Below are 24,318 nucleotides of genomic sequence, written 5' to 3' on the forward strand. Positions count from 1 at the left end.
TGCCGATAGGCGAATGGGCTGGGAATGGGCCAGGGTCACAACTGTTGCGACGTCCCAACAGTCGTGACCCGGGTTTGAATACCCTCCTTAGAAGTGGTATAAAGTATCACATTGAGACTCCCAGGCTTTCCCCTTCACTTTGAAGATGACGTAGTCTCACGGGACCTGGTGCGCCAAGATACTCATTATGGTGTACATGCAGCAATGATGTATGAAGATGCATCTATATTGGTGATTTTTATGGCAAAACATATTTTACATTTAACTAGCACATCTTTTACTGTCTGATTTATTTTTTGATTAGGTGTCCTTCAAATAATATGATCATGTGACTGTCTGAAGCCTTCTGATAGGCTTCTTGCATGCAAGTCAGCAGCTTTTCTTTTTTAAATGTTTTATTAAAGTTTTGGTTTTTGAAGAACATGTGTGAGATATATGTAGACAAAAGCTTGCACATGTACTGAAGAATTTAATGTTTGACAGATGTATGCTTTAAACCTGGCAGGGGTAAATATTAGTAGCTTGATGCAAGCATAGTAGTAATAAAAATAAGCAAAATGTAATCTAAAAAGAAATCTAATATTCCAAGAAAAGCTAGAAGGAAGAGCATTGACAAAAAGCATCTACATCCATTAAAAAAGGGCATGGGGCAGAAAAGAATGTGGTGTGACATTTGATCTGACTTTTTTGCCCAATTTTCTGACTCCAGAACCCCACCTAGATCAGACTCCCAGGTGGCCAGAGTAATGGCAGTGATGAAGTTGTAGAAGAGTAGGGGGGTCTTGTTCCCTATTGTTACTCTGTTTATTATGGACACTAAGGGGGGGTATGCAATCTGCTGCCGCTATTTCCGACGTGGGAAATAGCGGCGGCTCCCTATTCAATGCTGTCATTAACGACAGGCGGCAGAACGGGCCCGACTTCAGAATCTGCCGAGCCCGTTCTGCCGATAACGGCCGTGGATTGTCGTTATCCGGACCGCAGATCGACAATCCACGACCGTTTCTGCGGCTATGCCCCCTTTGCGCCCATCGGGAGGCGGGACATTGAATCCCGTCTGTCGTTTTGCGGTCGATCTGGCCGCAAACGGGCCAGGATCACGGCTGTCGGCGGGGATCGACAGCCGTGATCCGAGATTGAATACCCCCCAGAAGCTGTCGGGCCCGTACTGCCGATAACTGCCATGGATTGTCATTATCCGGGCCGCAGATCGACAATCCACGCCTGTTTACACGGCCATGCCCCCTTTGCGCTGAGCGGCAGGCAGGACATTGAATCCCGCCTGTCTTTTTGTGATCGATCTGACTGCAAACCGGCCTTGATCATGGCTGGTGGCGGGGATCGACAGCCGTGATCCCATATTGAATACCCCCTTAAGCTGGAAAATCCAGATAAATTGCTTAAACAAATGCAATGTGTTATAAAAACTAAAGCTGCAGTATATTATTTTTCTAATATTTTTTATGTCTTTCTCTGCAGCCTATTCCTGTGTTCCTCACCATGCACAGTGCAGCCGAGGTTGTGACGTATGGAATCCAGAGGCTTTTGTTTAGAGAGGTGGGTATTTCTTGTTTTTTACTAATTGTTTTGCTAAATGTCATTTAACATGGCTTAAGTATAGAATGAGTCTCCGTACAAGTATATTCAAGTGTTCTATTTAACTTATTCTGCATGCCACTGATAACTTGCATGAAGTAGAATTTGAGGAGGTATGTCTTTTTTATCAAAGCCTTAAATAATGATTACATGCTTTCATTGAGCCAAGCTACTTTTTACTTTGTTTACACAGGATTCCGATCCTCTTGTCATGACTCTGTCCCTCTGACATGTATCCCTTCCTCCTATACTATCCTAACCAAAGAAGTCAACCGGTCCTTCTCATACATCATCCTTCATGGTATTCTGGCAAAAATGTCTTAAAGTGCTAGGATCTGTGGTTGTGTGATGTATACCTCCAGCAGCCACTACGAGGGAGGAATGCCAACCTCCAAAAAGACAGATAGGAAAATTCATAAGATATACATGAGAAACAATTGGTAATAATATAAAAAATACTATTTATTTAACACAATAAATAATATACACAATAAATCATATACCGTAAATAAAATAAATGACAAAACCTGTGTATTATCACCGCGCCCGTTACGTAGTCAGCATAGTGTCCCTGTCAGAATCAGTGTTCCCGCGGCCAGCATATTCCGCGTCCCTGCCAGAATCAGCGTAGTGTTCCCCTGGCCAGCATAGTTATCGTAGTCAGCATCCCTGTCAGTACCAGCGTTGTGTTTCCGCAGCCAGCGTAGTCAGTAGGTTAACGGCTAGTTAACCGAAGCTTACGTAGTTAGCACATGTCATCATTATTGTTTAAGATGGATGACCTGACAAGTGTGAATGTGTTCCTGAAATACCTCCACTATCCACACCAGCCCAAAGCATGTCGAGCGGATGCGTTACGCATCCTCCCGACCTATTCATACCCCCACTATCCATGTCGTCATGGAGTTGATTTTATAAAGTGTGGTGAGCACAGCGAGCCACCAAGCCTGAAGCATGGCGAGCGCACACGTATTACTTAGCATTTGCCAGTATGTAAAATGGAGCATTGGCAAATGCCTCCTTTATTGTGCATGAGACGTACTTGTGCCCGCACCCCCCCTTTGTGCACGAGACGCACATGCTACCGAACCCCTAACCCTGTCTCCCTGAAGCGGACACTGCCGCAAGAATTAATGAGATGCACAAGCGTCTGAGACACTCGTGCATCTCAAGCAGATGGAGCGCCTCTCCGCCGGTGCCGCATGATCGCCTCTCCGCCGGTGTCCGCCAGTGCAGGGGATCTAGCGGTTACCAGCAATGTGTGAGAGGCGCTCACTAGGCTTGCCAGGGACGCCGGGGACAGAGCTGAAGCTCGCAGGGACAGTACGGAGGCTACGCTGCCTGACGGGGACACTACGCTGACTACGCAGGGCTGCCACGGGGACACTACGCTGACTACGCTAGTCAGACGTTGGCCTATGCTGACAACGTAGCTTAACCTACGCTGAAAATGTAGCTAATACACAAGTACCGACAAAACAACCTCCCAGGGTTTTAAAATAAAAGAAATTTAAATGCTGATATGCACAATACCACTTTAATGGGTCATATCATTACTGTTGTGAGAATTGAGTCCAGGGAGATGATTAGCAGGTAATTTGTTGAATCTTTAAAAGTGCACGCTTAAATGCTAGTTTGGTGTATCATAGGCCGTACCTGAGTATGGCTGCAAATTTGGAAGTGTGCTAATATTATAGATTGGGTCCCGGTCCAAACTGTCTATGGCAGTGGTTTGCTGCTCCCCGTTTTAGTAAGCTGGCGGGGGGCTGCTGACCACAGTATGTCACTCCGTGCTTCGGGAGGATCATGCCAGTTGCCGCTGTATGCTCTCCGTATATAAATGTTGGGGCTTTAATGTCTGCAGAGGATCCCTCGGCTGGCATTGCTTGCGGGTCTGGCTGTGCAAGCTGTACTGCTGATGGACAGCCTCCGTGCAGGAGCGTCAGGGCACAAAAGCGTGGTGGGCAAGAGGTCCTGGGCAGCACTCACTGTGATTCCTGTAATCCTGCTATGAAAATTTTCTTCCCTACTTAGCTCTGAGCTGGGGCCATGTGGGCGAATGTGTTGAAGATAGATTCCCTGGCCCGATTCATTCCTACTATCATCTATAGATAGGTCTAGTGTCCGTTTGTGTGTTTCTGAAAAACTGCCATCTGTTGGCAGTGAGTGACACTACATATTTCTCTCTCACACATGTACATGCATGAGGCAATCACAAGGTAGTAGACTAGCTTTCAAAGCATTTGCTTCCAGCAGGCTTACTAGTTAAAAATATGTAGCTTCAGGAATGAGGATCCTCTTGGCAACACACACACACACACACACACACACACATACACACTGAGGCCAAAACTGAGGAAACATCCAGAAAATACTCTGGATGCTTTTTCGCTGGTAATTGTCCACCTAACACTCAAAGGATTTACTTACTTAGTAAATGGTGTAGCCATCAACAAAGGTTCAACTATATAGGTGCTACAGGTTCAGCTGCTGTGGGTCCCTTCTGTGTGTGTTGAGGGGGGGTTCTGTTTGAGTTACAATTGTTGCTGTGGAGCAAAGTGCTATTTTAAGTGTACGGTGTCCCTGTATTGCTTTATACAGATTCTAGACAACAATGCTATATTGTAGGCAAGTCCTTGATAAATTATTTTAATACGTTACTTTGGGGGATGGATGGGACCCAACTAATGGGGTTCACCTTGATGCAATGGATTTGCCCACATTTTCTTCCAACATGTGCTAGGATACTCATGTATACCCTCTGTTATTTTCACAGTGAATTCTAATTATTTTGACTAAAATGTTCCAATAATAAGCTTGGGTATATTTCTCTGTAAATGATAATTGGTAAGGATTGTAAATATTGTCAATTGTGAAAAGGCCATCTTATGTGTGACTGTGTGTTAAATCAGCGTCCTCTTTAGTCCCATCTGGGATCCACTGAAGCTGGTATATGAGGAAGAGGCTGAAGAGAAGACACTAAAATAATTATTTTGCTGAAAACTCCCCATTGCTTATATGCCCTCCCCTTCGCTTAGCTCTCCAGGTATTTGTTATTGCCCGCAGGGGCAGGCACAAAGACTTTATAGGTTTTAGTTTTTTTTTCTAGCCTAGTGTTTTACTCTAAGTCTTAGAGCCTAATCCCCTTATGGGGTCAATGCTGGAGGTGCTGGTTTTAGGAGCAATGCTGACCAATGGTGACCAACTCATCCCTTTAATCCGGGACACATATTAATTACACAGGTTCTGTGGCAGTTTAAAACCAGGTGAAATTGAGTCTTGAGGTGTGGCAGTTTAAAACCAGGTGAAAGCCAGCCACAGAACCTGTGTAATTAATATGTGTCCCGGATTAAAGGGATGAGTTGGTCACCCTAGCTGGTAGCCAACATCTTCGGGCCACTGTTCACAGCCCTCAGCTGTGACAGACCAGTGGAATTCTCAGAAGGAAAGATGCTGTGTGCCAAGGTCGGTCCACTACTTATTTAGGGTAACACTCCTACCACAAAACATTTCAAAACAGTCAGCAACTTTGCCATCTGAATGATTTTGCTCTTGATGGGACATATTCTGTTGGCTGTGAAATCTAATTAAGAATGTCTTTGTTTTTGTTTTCTTTTAGCAAAGTTCTCAAACAAGAACGTTCAGGTAACTTTATTGCTCATTTAAATGTCAGGAATGTGACTTTATTTCTCTAAAAATGATCTTGAATGTAAAATGTTTGGTTAAATGGATTTGAAAAGTTTACTAAAAGATCCAATTAAAAGCTTTTTATATGTTTATTTTCAAAATCCTAAAACAGATATGCTTGGGAAGACCCCCAATATGAAAGTAGTTAAAAAAAAATTTAATAACCAAAACAATGTTGAAAATGACTGCATAACTATCGAATACCCCTTTCACATGGCAAATGCTGGGTCACATCCTGGGTTTGGATACATTTTCGTCCCGGGAGCGACCTGGCATGTTTTTAGCACCCACATCAGTTGGGGGCGAATCGGCAGCACTTCATTGGGGGGTGAAGAAGGGGACAGCGCTTGGAGCTGACTATGTCTCCAACTGCTGCCTCTTCCAAATACCCCTTTCACACCACACAAATAACCAGGTTCTCCATATGGTGTGAAAGTGCCAAAAGGAAAAACCCGGGTCCAGCAACCTGGCATTCTGAACCGGGTAAAAAGAAGGGCTGTACCCGGGTCGGACCTGGGTTGCTAGGCAGTGTAAACGGGTAACCCGGGTCGAGCAACACAATAGGGAGGAGTCAGCGTTCGCTCCAAGCGCTGCCACCTCTCCCGCCCCATGATGACTTTACCACCGCTCTCCTCCGCCCCCAATGATGCGTGTCCTGAATAGTGTGAACGGTTACCCGTTCATACTGCACAGCAACACGGGTTATATGTGCTTTCACACCACACCTCGACCTGGGTTGATACAGTACGTCATCAGCCCTGCAATAACCCGGGTCGAGGATGCAGTATAAAAAGGGTATAGAGATCGAGGACCCAGGGGTTTTCATCTGTAAAAAGGGGGGAAGAGGAGGGGGATGAAATGGATGGGAAAATAGATAGGAGGGGATTGCCTGTGAGGGAATGGAGGGCTGTGAGTGAATAGGTGAACCAGAACTACATTTGAGTAAAAAGCTGTGCAAATGCAAAACAGCAGGTTATATACCCCAAGAAAATCCTGTGTTTCAGTCTGCAAGAAGGATCTTGCAGACAGCTATTCTCAGCCCCTCTTTATCATTGATTGATGCAGAAAACCTTATTATTTTTCAAGCAGCAAATTAAACACCAGCTACAAGAAGCATGTGTTCCTTGAAACCTAGCCATTAATCCTGCTTATAGAAGGAACGAGGATGGGCACTAATCTCTGCAGGGTTTGCTAGGCATTGCGTCAATGTCTTTTAAATTTGTTGATTTTTTTTTTTTTACTGGTAAAAACCCAAATCCATTTAAAGGACCATTCAATGTTAAATGCTGTCTGCTTGATATATAACCTCTACAAATAGTTTTCACACTTTGTATATACAAAATATCAGATAAGAAGTACTACAAATATTTGAGATAAAGGTTTCAAAGAGGAAAATACTTCCTGTCTGTAATATCTATGAAGGTCACTGTAAGGGCTATATTATATCATAAGTGGCTAATAAGAGGGAACAAGTTGCAGGTAGAAAGTGATCATGTTTGCATATCATGTAAAATATCTAATATTATGTCTTCGGAAGGTAAATTGGTACTTTCACGGCGCCAGCACTTTTTTTAACATAGTTTGTGGCGAGCAGAGCCGGCCCTAGCCTAAATGACACCCTAGGCAAGATTTTGGCTGGTGCCCCCTAGCACCGCCACTAGTTCCGCCTCTGACCCTACTCCCCTTTCCCAGCACCATCAACCCTCATCATAGCAGTCATCATTTTGGTGCCCCTACCCGCAATAGTTTAAATAGAAACAGCGCACACATTTGGTGCGCAAACAGGGGTGTGTTCTTGCTGGGAAGGGGCATGGCCACACAATAGTACCCCCAATTCAAATTCTGCCACACAGTAGTTCAACTTTATTAACATTACATCATGTGATGGTGTCCCTTATTCACGTTATAACACACAGTTGTACCACTTTACCTTATGTACATTATTCCTCACATTATTCACATTATACCCTTAGAAAAAAATCCGGAGAAAATATTGTATTTTAAGCATGGCCACACTGCAACCCAGCACAAAGCATTGTATGCTGGGCAGAGGAGAAGAGCTGCAGCTGCTGCTGTCACTTAAGGGGAGGGGGCCCGGAGCCCCCACTGGGCCCTTCCATCAGACTTTGGCCTGGGTAATTTGTACCCCCTACCCCTTTCTCTCGGCACCCCTGATAATACCACACAGTAATGCCCCTTACACATGACACACATTATTAATGTCCTTATAACCATAATGCCCCTTACACATTATGCCAACCTTTAATAATGCGTTTATACATGACACACATAATGCCCCTTACACATATGCCGAACACTATTGCACAACCAACCCACCCATAGACAGCACTCGCACAGCCACTAACACTGTGACCTCTGCCTCTGCTTGGATACAGATGTTTCCTCATACATCTTGCCTCAATAGGCCATGCAGCTCCTGGCCAGTTCTGCGAACATTGGGTGCCTTTTTTGCTGAAAATTCATCTTATTTGCATTGTTATGACCAGCACACACAAGGAGCTTCCAATGATTAAAATGATATGCGGCATTCCTATATTCTGTGTGCGACTGTGGCTGTACCTGCATATGGAATGCTATGTTACAGTGATTTCCATGAATACACTATTTCATATGCAGGTACAGCCTCACTCACACACAGAATATCGGCATGCTGCATATCATTTTAATCAGCATAAGCTGCTGATGCCCCTAGGCATTCAAAATGCCCTAGGCAATTGCCTAGTTTGCCTATGCCTAAGGCCGGCTCTGGTGGCGAGCGTAGAACCCGGAAGTACATAAACTACATAAGTACCTGTGAATTATACGATTCGACTTTTCATCAGTTTGTTTACCACATTTAGTCACCCTCTAATGGAAAAGCTTATATTGGTGCACTGCTGAGGACAGTATGCATTCCTCCTGCCAATCGCAGACTGTCCTGCATTCCCTCCCGCAGGTCACAGTGTCCCACGGGTGGGGATTAGTTGTGGGAGCTGTAGAGCACCGCTGCACTGCTTCTGCAGAGCATCCGGTGATCGTTAAATAGATGCCGTGAACACTATGGCCCAGATGTATCAAGCTTCAAGAAGTGATAAAGAGGAGAGTGATAAATAACCAGCCAATCAGGTCCTAACTTCCAAGTTACAGGCTGGGTTTGAAAAATGACAGGTAGGAGCTGATTGACTAGTCATTTATCACTCTCCACTTTATCACTTTTTGAAGCTTGATACATCTGTCCCTCAGGGAGTTATTCTGGTTGATTCGTTCAGATGCAAATTTGCATCCTTGCGAGTCAACCAAACCCCGCTTTGCGAATGGTGGCACACACTGGCTGCGAATGGATGTTTTACATAAACATCCATTTGCAGCTTGCAGGGGAAAACCTACATCATTCGATGGTCGGCGACCATCGAATGATGTGGAATGTTCACGCATATCTAAGGTTGCTGAGAGAAGCCTTAGATCTACATGCACATTCTGAGGGAAGTGAGGGGGCAGCTGACATCCGGTGATCTCAGCCGGAAACCCCCCCCCCCCACACACACACACACACACACACACCTGTGTCATTGGCTCATTAGCATGAGAACACCCAGCATTCTCATGGGAATGCCCATTAAACCCTGGGCTTGACCATATGTTAATGAACTGACCCCCCGCCCACCGGCTGCAAGGTTGGTTGCTTGCACCCAGCGATCCGTTTGTTTGCCGTGGCCGCACGCACCTAGCACATGCACAAACTACAAGCATCGGCCCCGTGCGAACGAACACAGCCCTGCGAATAGACCTGAATAAGTGCCTCAGTCTGCATTTGTGCAGTACAAGGAGGGATACGGGGAGCGATGAGCACACCCCCAAATTGACAATAACAGGGTTGCGGCGCTAGGCCATGCCCCTATTCTATTGGATGCCCCATCCACTGGATTTGAAGCCTCACCCTTTTTTTGGGTCGGACGCACCTCAAACTGCTAAGGTTGGGAGATATGCAATATGCAGGATGCTGTAGTTCAGGGCTAGGCAGTATTTGCGGAACTACACATCCCAGCATGCCTTGCAACAGTTTTAGTATATGTTAACAGCAACACTGTGGCAATTGCTGGGATATGTAGTTCCACAGCAGCTGTAATGCCACATTACAATGCCTACCCCTGCTGTAGTGTATATTTGACAGTCACTTTAGAGACTCTTTTGTTAGGCGCTGGTCAACTTTCACCTGAAAGACGCTCAGTGTAGTAGTCTGAGCGGCTTTCAGCAGTGTGTACGGGTCACCGATGTGCGATCCTACATCATCGCTGCCGGCCGCCACTCATTTTGCCATTATCAGCAGATGACGACGAAGTGAACGGCCTTCCATAGTGTCCTGCTATGGAAAGTCGTCCACCTTTTGGGAAAATCGATGGGCAAGGGGAAAACCGCTCAGTGTGTATGTACTGAGCGTATTTCATCCCAGAGATTTTCCCCAACATCTGGCACCATACACACTGGACAATACCGTGTATGGACCTTAAGAGTAGGACTTGTTATATGCATACCCCTATGTAATGTCAGCATGGTTACTTTGTACTGTAACAATGATGATTTGGGATTTCTTTTGCACAGTGTAATTCTGTTGCTGGTCTCGGCAGGATGCCTACCAATGCACGACTCCCAGGTATGTTTTGAATGTATTTAGTGGTAATACACACTGTATTGTGTGTACAGTGCAACAGTTACTTTTAATCTCCAGGCAGTCATGAACCAGTACTGGGTTGCCGACCCTACCGGAATTTCCGGGAGTCTCACGAAAATCGGGTCCCCCTCCCGGCCCCCCGGAAGGGTGGGCAACCCTCCCGGATTCAGGGGGGACCCCCGCTGTCCCCTGGATCGCGGCATTAAAATGCCGCAATCCTCGGGTCTCAGAGGAGGGGGCGGAGCTAAAATGACACAATTGCGTCATTTTAGCCCCGCCCCCTCCACGGAGATCCCTGAATTAGCTGGTTTAACAGCATGGGGTGGGGCTTAGTGATGTCACGCTTAAGCCCCGCCCCCTGATCAGCTACTGAAACTCTCCTCTCCGGGCTTCTCCCGGAGAGGAGAATAAGAAGGTCGGCAACCCTGAACTAGTATACATATATAAATACACACTACAATTCAAAAGTTTGGGGTCACTTAGAAATGTCCTTATTTTTTAAAGAAAGGCACTGTTTTTTTTAAATAAATGTTAATGTTAAATTAATCAGAAATATGCTCTAAACATTGTTAATGTGGAAAATGATGACACTGTTCTTTTTTTAAAGGAAAATCTACATAGGTGTATAGAGGCCCATTTCCAGCAACCATCACTCCAGTGTTCTAATGGTACATTGTATTTGCTAATGAATGATTAGAAAACCCTTGTAAATTATGTTAGCACAGCTGAAAACGAGTTTGCTCATTAGAGAATCTATAAACCTGGCCTTCCTTTGAGCTTGAAGGCTATTCCATGTGAGAAATTGCCAAGAAACTGAACATTTCCTACAGTGGTGTATACTACTCCCTTCAGAGAACAGCACAAGTAGCCTCTAACCAGAGTAGAAAGAGAATTGGTTGGATTGCACTGTAGCTGAACACAGTTATTTAGTGTACCAAGCATACTAGATCAGTACATATTTTGCAAAGGAATTAGTATAGAGATGCAGATTAAGCATGAAGACACGCAGCATGGGTCATGTACATGCACTTGTCGCACATGTCACACTTCTGTCTTTTGCCTTATTACCCAGAAGTCCATGAAATGCCCAAACCTGATATACTTGCCCTAAATGGAGTGGGTTGTGTTCCTTTAGCTGTGTATTTATTAGCATAGAGGCTCCACTTTTCCATATATTTATCACTGTAATTAATTCCCAGAATCATACTGAAAGTATATATGTGCTATATAACCCAGTCCCTTGTCGAGAGGGAGGGTGTTAAATGGAAATGAGCTCTAGATATAGTTTTTAGTGATGATAACTAAAATGACAGTTGTCTTCAACATTCAGAAGGATTGATTAGCCAAAGTGGTCATTGTAGGTTCAGTCGGCAAGGATTTTGCTACCTGCATAGAGGAAAGTGCTTCTTAATAAAGTCTAGCACTAATGATCATTTAAAACCTATTAATATCCTGATTTTGTTCCAGCTTTATAATGTAATTATAAGCTAAGTTCAGTATTAACTTGCTCAGGTGTCAAAAATAGCTGAAAATGCAGAATACTGGAATATACCAGAAATATTTTAGGAAATAGCATTGACTATAATATTAGAGTCCTCATATAGAGGAGCACTTGTTTAACAGGGTACCAGAGCAAGAATGACCACATAAGAGGTAACCAAATTATAGAAATTAGGATGGCATGTGTAGAGACTAGAGCAGGGGTGGGCAACACGCCACCCTCCAGCTGTTGCTGAACTACACATCCCAGCATGCCTTGCCTTCATTTTACTATTTGGCCATGCTGAAACTGGTGCAAGGCATGCTGGGATGTGTAGTTCATCAACAGCTGGAGGGCCACTTATTGCCCACCCCTGGACTAGAGCCATGGGTGGTGTATATACTATGTAACTGCGAGTTTGTACTGGGAGAACAGCCATTCAGGCTACTGGTGAGAATTGTTGCTGTAAACTAGAGAATGCCACGTCTGCTGATATGAATGGTATACACTATGCTTCTGAAGATTGCATTGTAAGCCAGGAAATCTAGGAACAGATCAGGATCTTCCTGTACACTGGAAGCAAGGTCTGATTAACACAGGATCCAATATCAGGAACACAAAGTACAGATAAGGAGTATTCAGTAACCAGGTTTGCAGGATAACCGGAGCAAGCTGGAGCGGGGGTCACAGGAACTACAAATATGTACATACAAACTGTATATAGCCTGAAAAGCAGCAGGGATCTAGCATGGATTGCATGGCAAGACTAGGCAACAAGCACAGTTTGGTTAATTGCAGGAGAAAGAAGCAGGACTAATTAATTATAATGCTGACTGTAGCAACAGTCCAGGCTGCACCTGAGGTTGGAAGGGTATGGGTCATTAGGTGTGGACAGTGTTTAGGTCGATAGTGGAAAGGATTGACCAATATTGGTAAATAGTCAAACGGTCGATATTGTTAAAAGGTTGACAAAGGAAATGACATGAGTTTTCACCATTTTTTGTTTCTATGCTGACATAGGTTGAAATCGACACGTATAAATGTACTGCATCCCTTCGCATATGACCCGCTGCACTCACCATGCTTCAGACACTGGGATGGTGAAATATGAACAAATTGGTTTAAAAAACAAAAAAACACGAGAAACTCATGACGACGTTTTACTTGTGACGATCTTTTCACAGTCAACCTAAACACTGTTGAACTAATGGCCGCATACTGGATGGAACAAGTTACTGCAGTAATAAGGAATATAATCTGTAGAAACCAGAGTTGTTTCCAAGTTGTGATCGCTGTAAGAATGATCATTTCATGTGCCAGTCACATAATGTGGTTAATATCATTGCAGTGACCAAAAAAGGGTACTGACAGGAAGGAGACCTTTATATGATACGCTGGCCCCATTCCATGCCATGTCATGTAGTGTGTTTCTTGGCTACTTTGTAATAGTTATGTGCCTCGTTTCCAGTCCCATGAAGACAGGTGCCTCCTCCATCTTCTGGCTACAAATAAAGATGTGGGGTGATGGCTCTACTTAAGAGGTGCACCCCACAGGTGCACCTGAGATTCAGCCAATTAGCGTGCGCCGTGCGGCCAGTGTTTCCAAAACAGAAGCGCTTCCGCATAGCCCGGCGGATAGCGCTCGTTATTTCTTATTGACTGCAGGGACCCCCCGCTGCCTCCGCCACCAGCTTTACAGCACCGCAGGACAGGTACCCGGGCGCCCCCACCCCGACTTGCCTGGGGCGCTCTGGTGCCTTGCACCGGCCCTGCGTACACTCAATATCCTTACCGAAGCGCACTCCCATGTGTGGTTAACAATGAGTGATACTGTATCTATTGTCCATTTGGCAATATTTATTACTTATTACCAGTTGTTTATATAGCGCACACAGATTCTGCAGCGCTGTACAGAGAATATTTGAACACTCACATCAGTCCCTGTCCCGGGGTCCAGGAGGACCTGCAAGAAGGTAAACTGGAGGGAGGGGGGTCGGCGAGGCGGCGGGCGGCGAAAAGAAGCCCATAGGCTTCTATAGGGTATCGGTGCGGCCAAATTTTAATACATAGGAAAATGCGGTAAAACAGGGGCTTTTACTGGATTTGCAGCTTAATACATCTCACCCTAAATATGCGATTTGTATACTTTCCAATGGGAAAACATCTGGATGCGAGTTCTGGAGGTACTAAAAATCTGCCTTTCAGAATGTGCGATTTCGTGGCAAAAAACTAGGTTTTTGCCATTTTTCGCATCATTAAATATGCGAATTCGGGAAAAAGTGCAATTTCGGCCATTTTTTGACTAAAAATCGCACAAATCACATTTTGGCATCTCATTAAATGTCACCCAGGACTCGCTGTTTCCCCGCGGATGCCGTGCTGCTGCTCCCTATCCACCGCTCTGTGTGCACTGCAGTCACCTGTCCACTGCTCTGTGTGCATTGCAGTCACTGCCCCACTACATTACTCCCTATCCACAGCTCTATGTGTACTGCAGTCACTGCCCCACTACAGTGGATCTTACAATCTATTTTCCCTACCACATGTTCACACACACTTTCATTCTAGGGTTAATTTTGTGGCAGCCAATTGACCTACCAATATATTTTTGGTTTGTGGGAGAAAACCAGAGTTCCCTGAGTAAACCCACGTAAGCACGATAAGAACATACAAACTCCGCACAGTTAGGGCCATGGTGGGAATCAAACCTATGACCTCAGTGCTGTGATGCAGTAAATGCTAACCATTACACCATCCATGCTGCCCAATATACCCAATATAGCCTGGCGACCTGCATGTTTAGCGGGCAACGTTGATGTCACTAAATGATATCGGCGTCTGATATTGTTCATTGCGGGCGCGCAAAATCGGCCGCAGCAATCATTTACAGCAGGGATGGGTAACCTTTGGCCCTCCAGCTGTTGTTGAACTACACATCCCAGAATGCTTTGCTACAGTTTTAGCATGGCCAAATAGCAAAACTGTAGGAGTGCATGCTGGGATGTGTAGTTCAGCAACAGCTGGAGGGCCAACGGTTCCCCATCCCTGATTTACAAGGTAAAACCAACCTAGACAAACTGCAGAATCCTCGAACAGCCTAGACCTTGAGGACTATTAGATGTGCTCCCTGTTTTAGCAAGTTATCCTCCTGTCTGTACCAGTCAAGCTCAAAGGAAATCAATTCTGCGATCAAGTGAGTAATAGAGCCAATTTTATTAAATGGTCAACAAAAGCAAACAAATTTGTCACTCCTAGAGTTAAATCTGCTTCTTTGTTAGGTATGAAAACAAGGCATGCTGACAACAAAGTTGTATTGTAGTAAATAGTAATAAACATAATTCAAAAAATGCTGTTTAGAATAGAAAATGCATGATTTAGTCTCTAATTTACTAATTCCTATTTTGCTATGAAGAATCCCCATCAGCACAACATGCAGCCTGGATAATTGGCACTTCATGCAGCTTGATATGCAAACACTCTGCTTTCATTTCTAATAGATATTTTAGTCACACGGCTGTGGGAGTGTTTGTATAGTTTCTGTTGTAAAAATGATTGCATGCTTTGTGTATGTTAATCTCTGTTCCCAACGTATTGCCCTGTTAGAACAGCAGAATTAGATGTGTATTATTTTATAGATGAAATTTGTTGCACAAATGCGAGATGAGACATGAGCGCAGAAGGTGGATCGTTATTTGCAGAATGTGCATAAATTACTGCCAAAATTGTATGTTGCTACCCACATTGATAGTAGTAAACATGTCAAGCTAGGGCAGCTCCAAATCAGCAGTATATGCACCTCATTTATGGCAAATCATCATCCACCACCATCATCAAAATCATCATCATCCCTGCCCAGAAGCATGTATGCTGGTTTCTTCAGCACTGTCTGAACCATAATGGCATGAGCCTGTCCTACTGTAATAGTCAAACGCCCTTTGTGTACTTCTCTGTCATATGGAGGTGCATGGGCCAGATACACACAACAGACTGAATTCACTAATAGGGTCCATTCTCTCTGATCATGTGCAGGGTGAATTTACCATATGAATTTGCCCTATGACTGTCGACCATCATGCTGTAGACCAAATGACTACATCCCGACTATTGAGGCTTAACTAGAATGTAACGAGGCATTCTCACATAGGAAAATGTCAATGAGGGTGTATCCACTCAAGTAGAAGCTGTGAAGTGTTAAACATAATGAATACATCTGTTTCCAAGTGTATCTTTTCCTTATGCATTGATGATAATGCGCGGCAAACCAAGTGTACGGCTTTGAGGTGGGGGCACTTAAAGGTGTGCATTACTGTTTGTGCACCCATTCAGCCAACTCTGCATCAGCGCATTGGGCCTCATTCAGACCTGTTAGCAGGGCTGCAATTTTGGCAGATGGACAAATTGAAAAGGATACATTTATATAATAGAGCTAGAAACCAGACCTGGGTTTTCTACATACTATTCAAAAAATAACTAGTTTGGCCTTGGTCTACATGCGGCACAAATACCCACCCCCTCCCTATAAAAAGGGCTGCAACATTGCTTTCCGGGGTTGAGCTAAACAGAGTCTAAGCTTTTCATGTAGGTATAATTAAAGATTTAGAGTAATCCAAATTTGTATCCAGTAGGACTTAAGCTGGCCCTACATTTGAACGATTTCAGGCCCGAATGCACAATCTTGACGGCTCGTGCGATGCATTGTGTGTGTTGTTCGACCAACATGTGTAGCACATTTGCAATTCAATACATCACTTAAACCAGTTGTTCCCAAACTGGGAACCCTTAGGTCAGTGGTTCCCAAACTGAGTGCCGTGGCACCCTGGGTGCCTTGGGGGACTTGCAGGGGTGCCCTGGGTTGATGGTCCAGGACCTATTCAGGTTATTTATGTCCAATATTATAGTCAAATTGTGGACTAACCGAAGTGAATCCTGTCCATTACCACATAGCTGATCCTAAAGATGAGAAACACAATTTGTTTTACTTAATATTTGTTTCTGACTTTCTCAATGAGAAACCTTTTAGCCTAGGGGGGGCCGCGGAAAAAATTCTGATGCTTCGAGATGCCGTGATTCAAAAATGTTGGGAACCCCTGCCTTAGGCTAAAAGTTTCACATTGATTCAATTAAAAAAATACACCTTGTTTGTAAACTATAAAACGTCAATAAAAAATTCAATTTTGAAAAATATAGTAAAATAAGCACATTGAGTTTATATCTCATCCCTAGTGTCAGTTATGTGGTTTGTCTAAAATTTTTGTATTCAGATTGTTCTTCTTTGGATCACTTTTGGTAGGTACTAACTACTACATGTAGGGAACACCTCACAAGACCTGCCAGTTTAATGCGATGTACTGACCTTGTTTTCTCGCCATAACAATTTGGCCCTCATCAGTCGCTCAGATCCTTACGCCCATTGTTCCTGCTTCCATACTGCACTGCATGTTTTGCTACATTTGCCCCACCAGCAGTGCAGCATGGTGTTGTCCATCTGCAAAAATTTGCAGCATTGCTAACAGGTCTGAATTATGTCCATTGTCCCTACACATTACAGCATAATACTCTATAGCTGTTCCCCTAACATGTCTGGGATGTGGGTAGTGGTACAGTATATAATTGTATCACACAGTACAAACATATAGTGGTTAATTTACTAAAGCTTCTAAAAATGACATATATTGATGTTGGCCATCGCAACCAATCAGATTCTATGGAAGGAAATATACTAGCATAGGACTACTAGGACAGACGCCGATATTTTGAGTGAAGTGCTAAAGAATGTGTGTGTATGCTATATAAACAACCGGTAATAAATTATTCTTGTAATAACTTCTTTTTCTTTGCAGCTTGATGTAGATGGTTATTTTTGGGCTGTCATTCATCTGGGTTGCTCAGGTAAGTACATACGATTGGAGTGTTGCTTGGCTAATGTTGCTAGAACCAACTTTATCTTGATTTTATGGTGCGTGCTTGGATTGTATTCACAAGCTCTGCTTTCCAGTTATTAAACCTTTAATTGTTGTTACCTTGGGTATCATTGGAAGTAAATATATTTCATAGTCTGTATGCATGTATATATGCATGTGTGGGCAATAAAAGTATTCTGGTAATATCTCCTCTAAAGTGTTTTTGATCTAAAACATGCATATTGGCTTAGAAATAAGGTTAATGAGATACCTCTTTTTACATCTCTGTGGAGTTGTATTCAAAATAAAAAATGGTACTCTTTACCTAGCACGGCGCCCATCGTGGGGATCGCGGGCAGTACATTAACGGCCGCGACGCGATGCCCGCGATCCCCACGATTTCCCATAGGGTTCAATGCTAAATTTGGTGCTGGCCGCGATTTTACATTCAATGCTTCAATGGCCGCGATTTGGCCATAGGAATTAATGTTAAATGGGCCACAGAGCCCAAATAGGCACAATTAACACTTAAATGTCCCCCCAAATTTGTAACGCCACCCCACGATCCACGCCAACCCGAAGCGTGGCGAGCGCAGCGGTACGCGTCCTCCGACCTTTTCATAACCCCACTATCCACGTCGGCGTGGAGTTGAGAATAGAATAGTGTGGCGAGCGCAGCGAGCCACCGAGCCCGAAGCGTGGCGAGGGGACGCGGATACCTGTGAAGCCCGCGTAGGGCCACGTTTACCTGTGAAGGTATCCGCGTCCCCTCGCGGGGCTCGCTGCGCTCGCCACGCTTCGGGCTCGGTGGCTCGCTGCGCTCGCCACACTATTCTATTCTCAACTCCACGCCGACGTGGATAGTGGGGGTATGAAAAGGTCGGAGGACGCGTACCGCCGCCCCTCGTGGGCTCGCTGCGCTCGCCACGCTTCGGGTTGGCGTGGATCGTGGGGTGGCGTTACAAATTTGGGGGGACATTTAAGTGTTAATTGTGCCTATTTGGGCTCTGTGGCCCATTTAACATTGATTCCTATGGCCAAATCGCGGCCATTGAAGCATTGAATCTAAAATCGCGGGCAGCACTAAATTTAACATTGAACCCTATGGGAAATCGTGGGGATCGCGGGCATCGCGTCGCGGCCGTTAATGTACTGACCGCGATGCCCGCGATCCCCACGATTTCTTTACCCACGACGCCCGCGATGGAGATCGTGGGCGCCGTGCTAGGTAAAGAGTACCTAAAAAATAAACCTTTATTAGAGACACAAATTGAAAAGGATACATTTATATAATAGAGCTAGAAACCAGACCTGGGTTTTCTACATACTATTCAAAAAATAACTCTCCGATGCTAGTTTGACCTTGGTCTGCATGCGGCACAAATACCCACCCCCTCCCTCTAAAAAGCTTTCCAGGGTTTAAAGATTTAGAGTAATCCAAATTTGTATCCAGTCGGACATAAGCTGGCCTTACATTCACACAATTTCAGGTGTGTTGTTCGACCAACATGTGTAGCACATTTGCAATTCAATACATCACTTAAACCAGTGGTTCCCAAACTGGGAACCCTTAGGCAAGTGGTTCCCAAACTGTGTGCAGTGGCACCCTGGGGGGCCTTGGGGGACTTGCAGGGGTGCCCTGCATTGGTGGTCCAGGACCTATTCAAGTTATTTATGTCCAATATAATAGTCAAATTGTGGACAAATAAAAGTGTCCATTACCACATACTGTAGAATCTACAGTATGTGGTAATGGACACTTTTATTTGTCCACAATTTGACTATTATATTGGACATAAATAACTTGAATAGGTCCTGGACCACTAACGCAGGGCACCCCTGCAAGTCCCCCAAGGCCCCCCAGGGTGCCACTGCACACAGTTTGGGAACCACTTGCCTAAGGGTTCCCAGTTTGGGAACAACTGGTTTAAGTGATGTATTGAATTGCAAATGTGCTACACATGTTGGTCGAACAACACACCTGAAATTGTGTGAATGTAAGGCCAGCTTATGTCCGACTGGATACAAATTTGGATTACTCTAAATCTTTAGTGTAGATGATCCTAAAGATGAGATAAACACAAGTTATTTAACTTCATATTTGTTTCTGAATTTCTCTGTGAGAAACTCTTTAGCCTAGGGGTGCCGCGAAAAAAATTCTGATGCTTCGAGGTGCCGTGATTCAAAAATTTTGGGAACCCAAAATTTTTCAATTAGAAAAAGATATTAAAATAAGCACATTGTGTTTATATCTCATCCCTAGTGTCAGTTATCTGGTTTGTCTCTACTGACCTTGTTTTCTCGCCATAACAATTTGGCCCTCATCAGTCGCTCAGATCCTTATGCCCATTGTTCCTGCTTCCAACACATCCATTTCAAAAACTGAATGTTCACTAGCTGTGTAACGCACAGTGTCATACCTCTAGACAGCTGCCACTTTATTGAGATAATCAATGTTATTCACTTTACCTGTCAGTGGTTTTCATGTTATGGCTTATCAGTATATATTACTTATTCATTTCAGTATGGCATTATAGCAATTGCAGCTTCTTCTCAAAATATTTTTATGTCATCTAGTACATTTGACGTTCACTGTAGGACATATGTTCAATTCAGATTTTATCTGGAATATTGTGTGGTTCAATCTGATCCCAAGAAAAAAAAAAATACATTTTTTATTTATTCTGTTTTTCTTCCTCTTTTTTTACCAGGATGTTACAGAGTATTTCAGAGGTCTCAAAAGTCAAGTTTGCTAAGGTAATTGATTTGTATATTTGTAAATGGTATATCTAAGGATAGGGGAGGGGGAGAGTGGATGTAGGACAATAGAAAAAAAATAAATTAAGTACCACTGCAATAGAGAAATCAGGGGGGGGGGGCGGTGCAAGTGTGGGGTAGAAAGAAAAAGGAGTGAGAAGCAACATCTAAAAGTAGGACATAGCATCACATAGCGCATGGGGTATATACAGTAATTATGGGAGCAGAAGGTGTGATGGGGCCTAGTCCTGGGAAAACATTTGACCCGTGTCATGTAGGCAATAGGTGATGCTTACCATAGTCATGATTATGCCCTAGTTGGACCTTTAGGACACAGAGATTTGCTTAAAGAAGGTATGACCATTATCTTGCAAAAATATTTTGAGCAGCAACTAAAATGTGGGATGACCGTTCTAGTGAGAGTTTGCAATGGTCCTGAGGGGGAGACCATAACCTAAAAGTCCATGGATCCCTTGCTATTTGAGACTCAAGTAAGCTATTCTTGAGTTTATAGATTTCTATCCAGTAAAGGACTAGTATAGGGCAACTCCACCAGATATGAACTAGGTTGCCCATGTGGCCACATTTTCTCCATTTGACGGGCGAGGCAGAGGGAAACCTCTGCAAAACCCTTGCTAGTGTGCAGTGCCAGCAATGGTTTATCAGATGTTTCTTGGAAATGAGTAGAAATGGAGTATTTGCCTATGGATAATCTCATGTATTCCCATGCTGCGTTTGACAGGGGCCGAGGTCTACGAGGTCGAGGTCTAAGCTGTTTCTTATTTGCAGGGTAGCAACAGAGGCGTAACTAGAACTTTTGGGGCCCCATAGCAAAATTTTCAAAGGGCCCCCCCTTGTACTGCTGTCGCTACAATGCCCCTTAGGGGGCAGAATAAGGGGAATGAGAGACGAAGAGTCAGGTAGTCAGGGAAAGAGAGGGAATGTGGAAAAAAGAGAGAGGGTGTCAGAGAGGGAGAGGAGCAAGAGTGAAAGGAAGGTTAAGAGCAGGAGTCAGAGAGAATGTCAGGGAGGTAAGGGGGAGGAGGAATAGAGGGCAGGTGAGATAAGAGGGGGGGCTGTTGGAATGTGAGTCAGACACAGAACAAAAATGGAGGGAAAGGGAGAGCAGGAGTTTAACCCCCCATTACTGATTGCACCTCCCCCTCCTTCAGTATATACTGCTTGGTACCTCCAGGGGGTCCCCTCTGCGGCGCCTGCTCCTTACATCATCTTCGGGACTCCTCAGCTGCGCGGGTCCCCTCTCTGGCGCCATTGCTGGGTCTCCTCAGCAGCGCCGATCTCTATTCAGTGTGAGCACCGACATCCATATCAGCGCCTCTATGTAATCAGCGCTGCCAGGCCCGGGTCCCCACACACAGAACCAGCGGCAGCACACCATTTCCACGCCGGGGCTGGTCACCAGTTAGTGACGTTGAGCCCCGGCAGTGTCAAAGAGAGAGGGAAGAGCAGAGGCTGGATTAGCCAGACTGGCTCCTCCCCCTTCATAGACCACAACATAGCGCCGCGGGCGGGCCGGGCAGAGGAGGTACGGGACTTGGAGCAGGAAAGGGTTGAGGCACGGGACAGCTGCACTGCCAGGCTAGGCACTAAATAAAACATTCTTAAGGGTGCAGGGGATGCCTGCTGAGCCCTCGGGCCCCCCAAAGGTCCGGGCCCCATAGCAGTTGCATCCCCTGCACCCTCCATAGTTACGCCACTGGGTAGCAATAAGGAGGATACCATAGGCTCACATACAGTAGATATGTCTTTGGACATAGTTTGGTATTTACAAAGGTGTCCACAACAAGGAAGGGCCCCTGAGGAAGGGAGGCCCCTGAGGAAGGGAGTTTTAAAAGTTAATTTTCCTTTTTTACTCTGTTCTCTCTGGGTTAACTTACTACCTCTACACCAGTGGTCTCCAACCTTTTTTGGGGCAGGAGCTACTTGAGACAAAATAAACCGCCTGAAGAGCTACTAAAATGTAAAAAAAAATCTGCATAATAATTTAAAAATACCCTTTACACATTATGCCACACACTGTAATGGCCCTGACACATTATGCCACATACCGCAATGCCCCAGACACAATATGCCACACACTGCAATGTTCAATATGCCGCATACATACCTCCCAACACTGGAGCTAGAAGGGAAAGGACATCTGCGCGTGCCTAAGGCACGTGGCCGAAATTAAGGGGTATGACCTACTATCGTGATACTCCTGCAAGGCCACATTCCCCATTTTTTCTACTTTGGGGGCATGTCCAGCGCTCTGAGAGCTGCTGGCCATGCCCTTAGCCTCTTTGAATAAACGTTGTGCCCTATATATGCATGCCACCAACCGTTCCAGTTTACACAATCCCCCAATACCCACAGTATTGCCATAAACACATTGCCCCCCAGCACTGCCAGATAAACAATGTCCGCCTGATTGTGGTGCCATTCTAAATAAATACTCTGGCGGTACTGTGTACGGGTGTAGCCACATGGGGTGTAGCCAATGAAAATGGGGGTGTGATACACATATGCCCCCTAATAGTGTCAGATACACATATGCCCCCAATAGTGCCAGATACACATACGTCCCCCAATAGTGCCAGATACACATATGCCTCCACAGTGCCAGTTTCCCAGCAGCAGCACACTCACCATTGTTGCGACTGCTGCTGGGGGGAGGATAGTCTGGTGTCCCCCTGCAGTGCCGCCGCTGTCTGTGTCTGGTGTCGCCGCCGCTGCATCCCTTATGAGGGGAGGAGAGCACTGTGCGTCTCTCCTTCCCCTCACTTCCTTGTGACTGGGCCATCCGCCAATCAAAGCTCGTGGGCGGGCCGCGAACAATTGGCTGCCAGCCCGCAAACTCTGTTTGGCGGATGGCCCAGTCATAGGAGTGCAGAGTGAGTGGTACGAGAGACGACGCACAATGTGCTCTCCTCCCCTCAGAGCAGGCCGGGAGAAGGGAAGCCAAGCATCGGATAATGGAGGGGCGGGCAGATAATGGAGGCACGGGCGGCTGGCGGAGTCAGAGTGGTCGAGCCACCTGGATCGCTGCCCCAAACTACCGGTAGTTCGCTAGTGATGAGTTGGCGACCACTGCTACACCCCCTGTATCAACCAATATTTTATTCTGTTAGCAATCAAATTCTACAAAGCAAACCTAAAAAAACAACAGCAAATGCAGCATAAGTGGAAAAAAAAACTGAATAAATTTCTTAAAGGTCAAGAGGTAGGCTTGCCTGTGACTGACTAGGAAGCATGTAGCACATGGATAGGGAAATGCAGAGAATGATCTATTTCACAAAACATTAGACTTATTGGGGGGGTATTCAATGTCAGGGGCACGGCTGTCGAGCTAGCATGACAGCCGTGCCCCTGTCCCATTCTCGTTTTGCTCGCCTGGAGCTCGGCAGTCAGGATTCAATGTCACGGCCGCCGAGCGGCGAGAAAGGGGCGTGGCTGCGAGCTGAGGACGGAAATAGACGAGCTCTGGCCGGGAGCTTGCCTATTTCCGGCTTTTCTCGGCAGAACGAGCCCCGACAGCTTGTGATGTCGGGCTCGTTCTGCGCAGAACCCCTGTTCAATGCTGTAGGGGAAAACAGCATTGAATAGGGCCCCGCAGCCATCTCCCCCGTCGGGAGCTGGCTGCGGGAGCACGGCGACATTGCATACCCCTTCTTAGACTTTAACTCCCAGTGCCCTTCTTAAGGAGCACCCCATCTAGGAAGCAAGTGCATCCAATGCATTGCCAGAATTATCTGTCAGATGTGTGTCCCCCCATTCTATCTGTGTATCTTTCTTTTAATGTTCTCTATAAAACATGTTTATATACGTTGCCAATAAATGTATTATTCAATCCCCCCTTCTATTTCCGTCAGGAGAAATAGCGGCGGGCGCCTATTCAATGCTGTCGTTCCTGACAGCATTGAAGAGTCAGCTTGTCAAAACGGACCAACTTTAAAAGCAGTCGGGCTCATTTTGCCGAAAATGGACGTGGATTGTTGAGATCACGGCCGGATCTCGACAATCCACGGTCGTTTTCGCAGGCACACCCCCTTTCCACCAATCGGCAGATTGGACTTTGAATCCCGTCGGCTGATAAACTGGCGAGCGGACCGGAAATGGGCCATGGTCCCGACAAAGTCTTATATACGGTATTCTAGTTAGTTAATATAATAAGTTCCTTGCTATTTTGAAGTGTCCATAATTGCTGATGCTTGTTTGTTTTTTGTTTT

At 45.2% G+C, this 24,318-nt stretch overlaps 1 protein-coding gene across 1 annotated transcript in view; it reads left to right on the forward strand.

Moving 5' to 3' along the window:
- SLC35D4 (solute carrier family 35 member D4) overlaps nt 1-24,318 on the forward strand; it is a 121,886-nt gene that overhangs the window by 30,439 nt on the left and 67,129 nt on the right. The window contains 7 exon segments of the mRNA XM_083187522.1: nt 1,480-1,557; nt 5,216-5,241; nt 9,883-9,934; nt 10,560-10,620; nt 17,273-17,283; nt 17,285-17,321; nt 20,044-20,089. Coding sequence (XP_083043648.1) covers nt 1,480-1,557; nt 5,216-5,241; nt 9,883-9,934; nt 10,560-10,620; nt 17,273-17,283; nt 17,285-17,321; nt 20,044-20,089 — 311 coding nt within the window.

This window comes from Crinia signifera, chromosome 5 (assembly GCF_055691185.1).
Source record: "Crinia signifera chromosome 5, ASM5569118v1, whole genome shotgun sequence".
Classification (NCBI taxonomy): domain Eukaryota; kingdom Metazoa; phylum Chordata; class Amphibia; order Anura; family Myobatrachidae; genus Crinia; species Crinia signifera.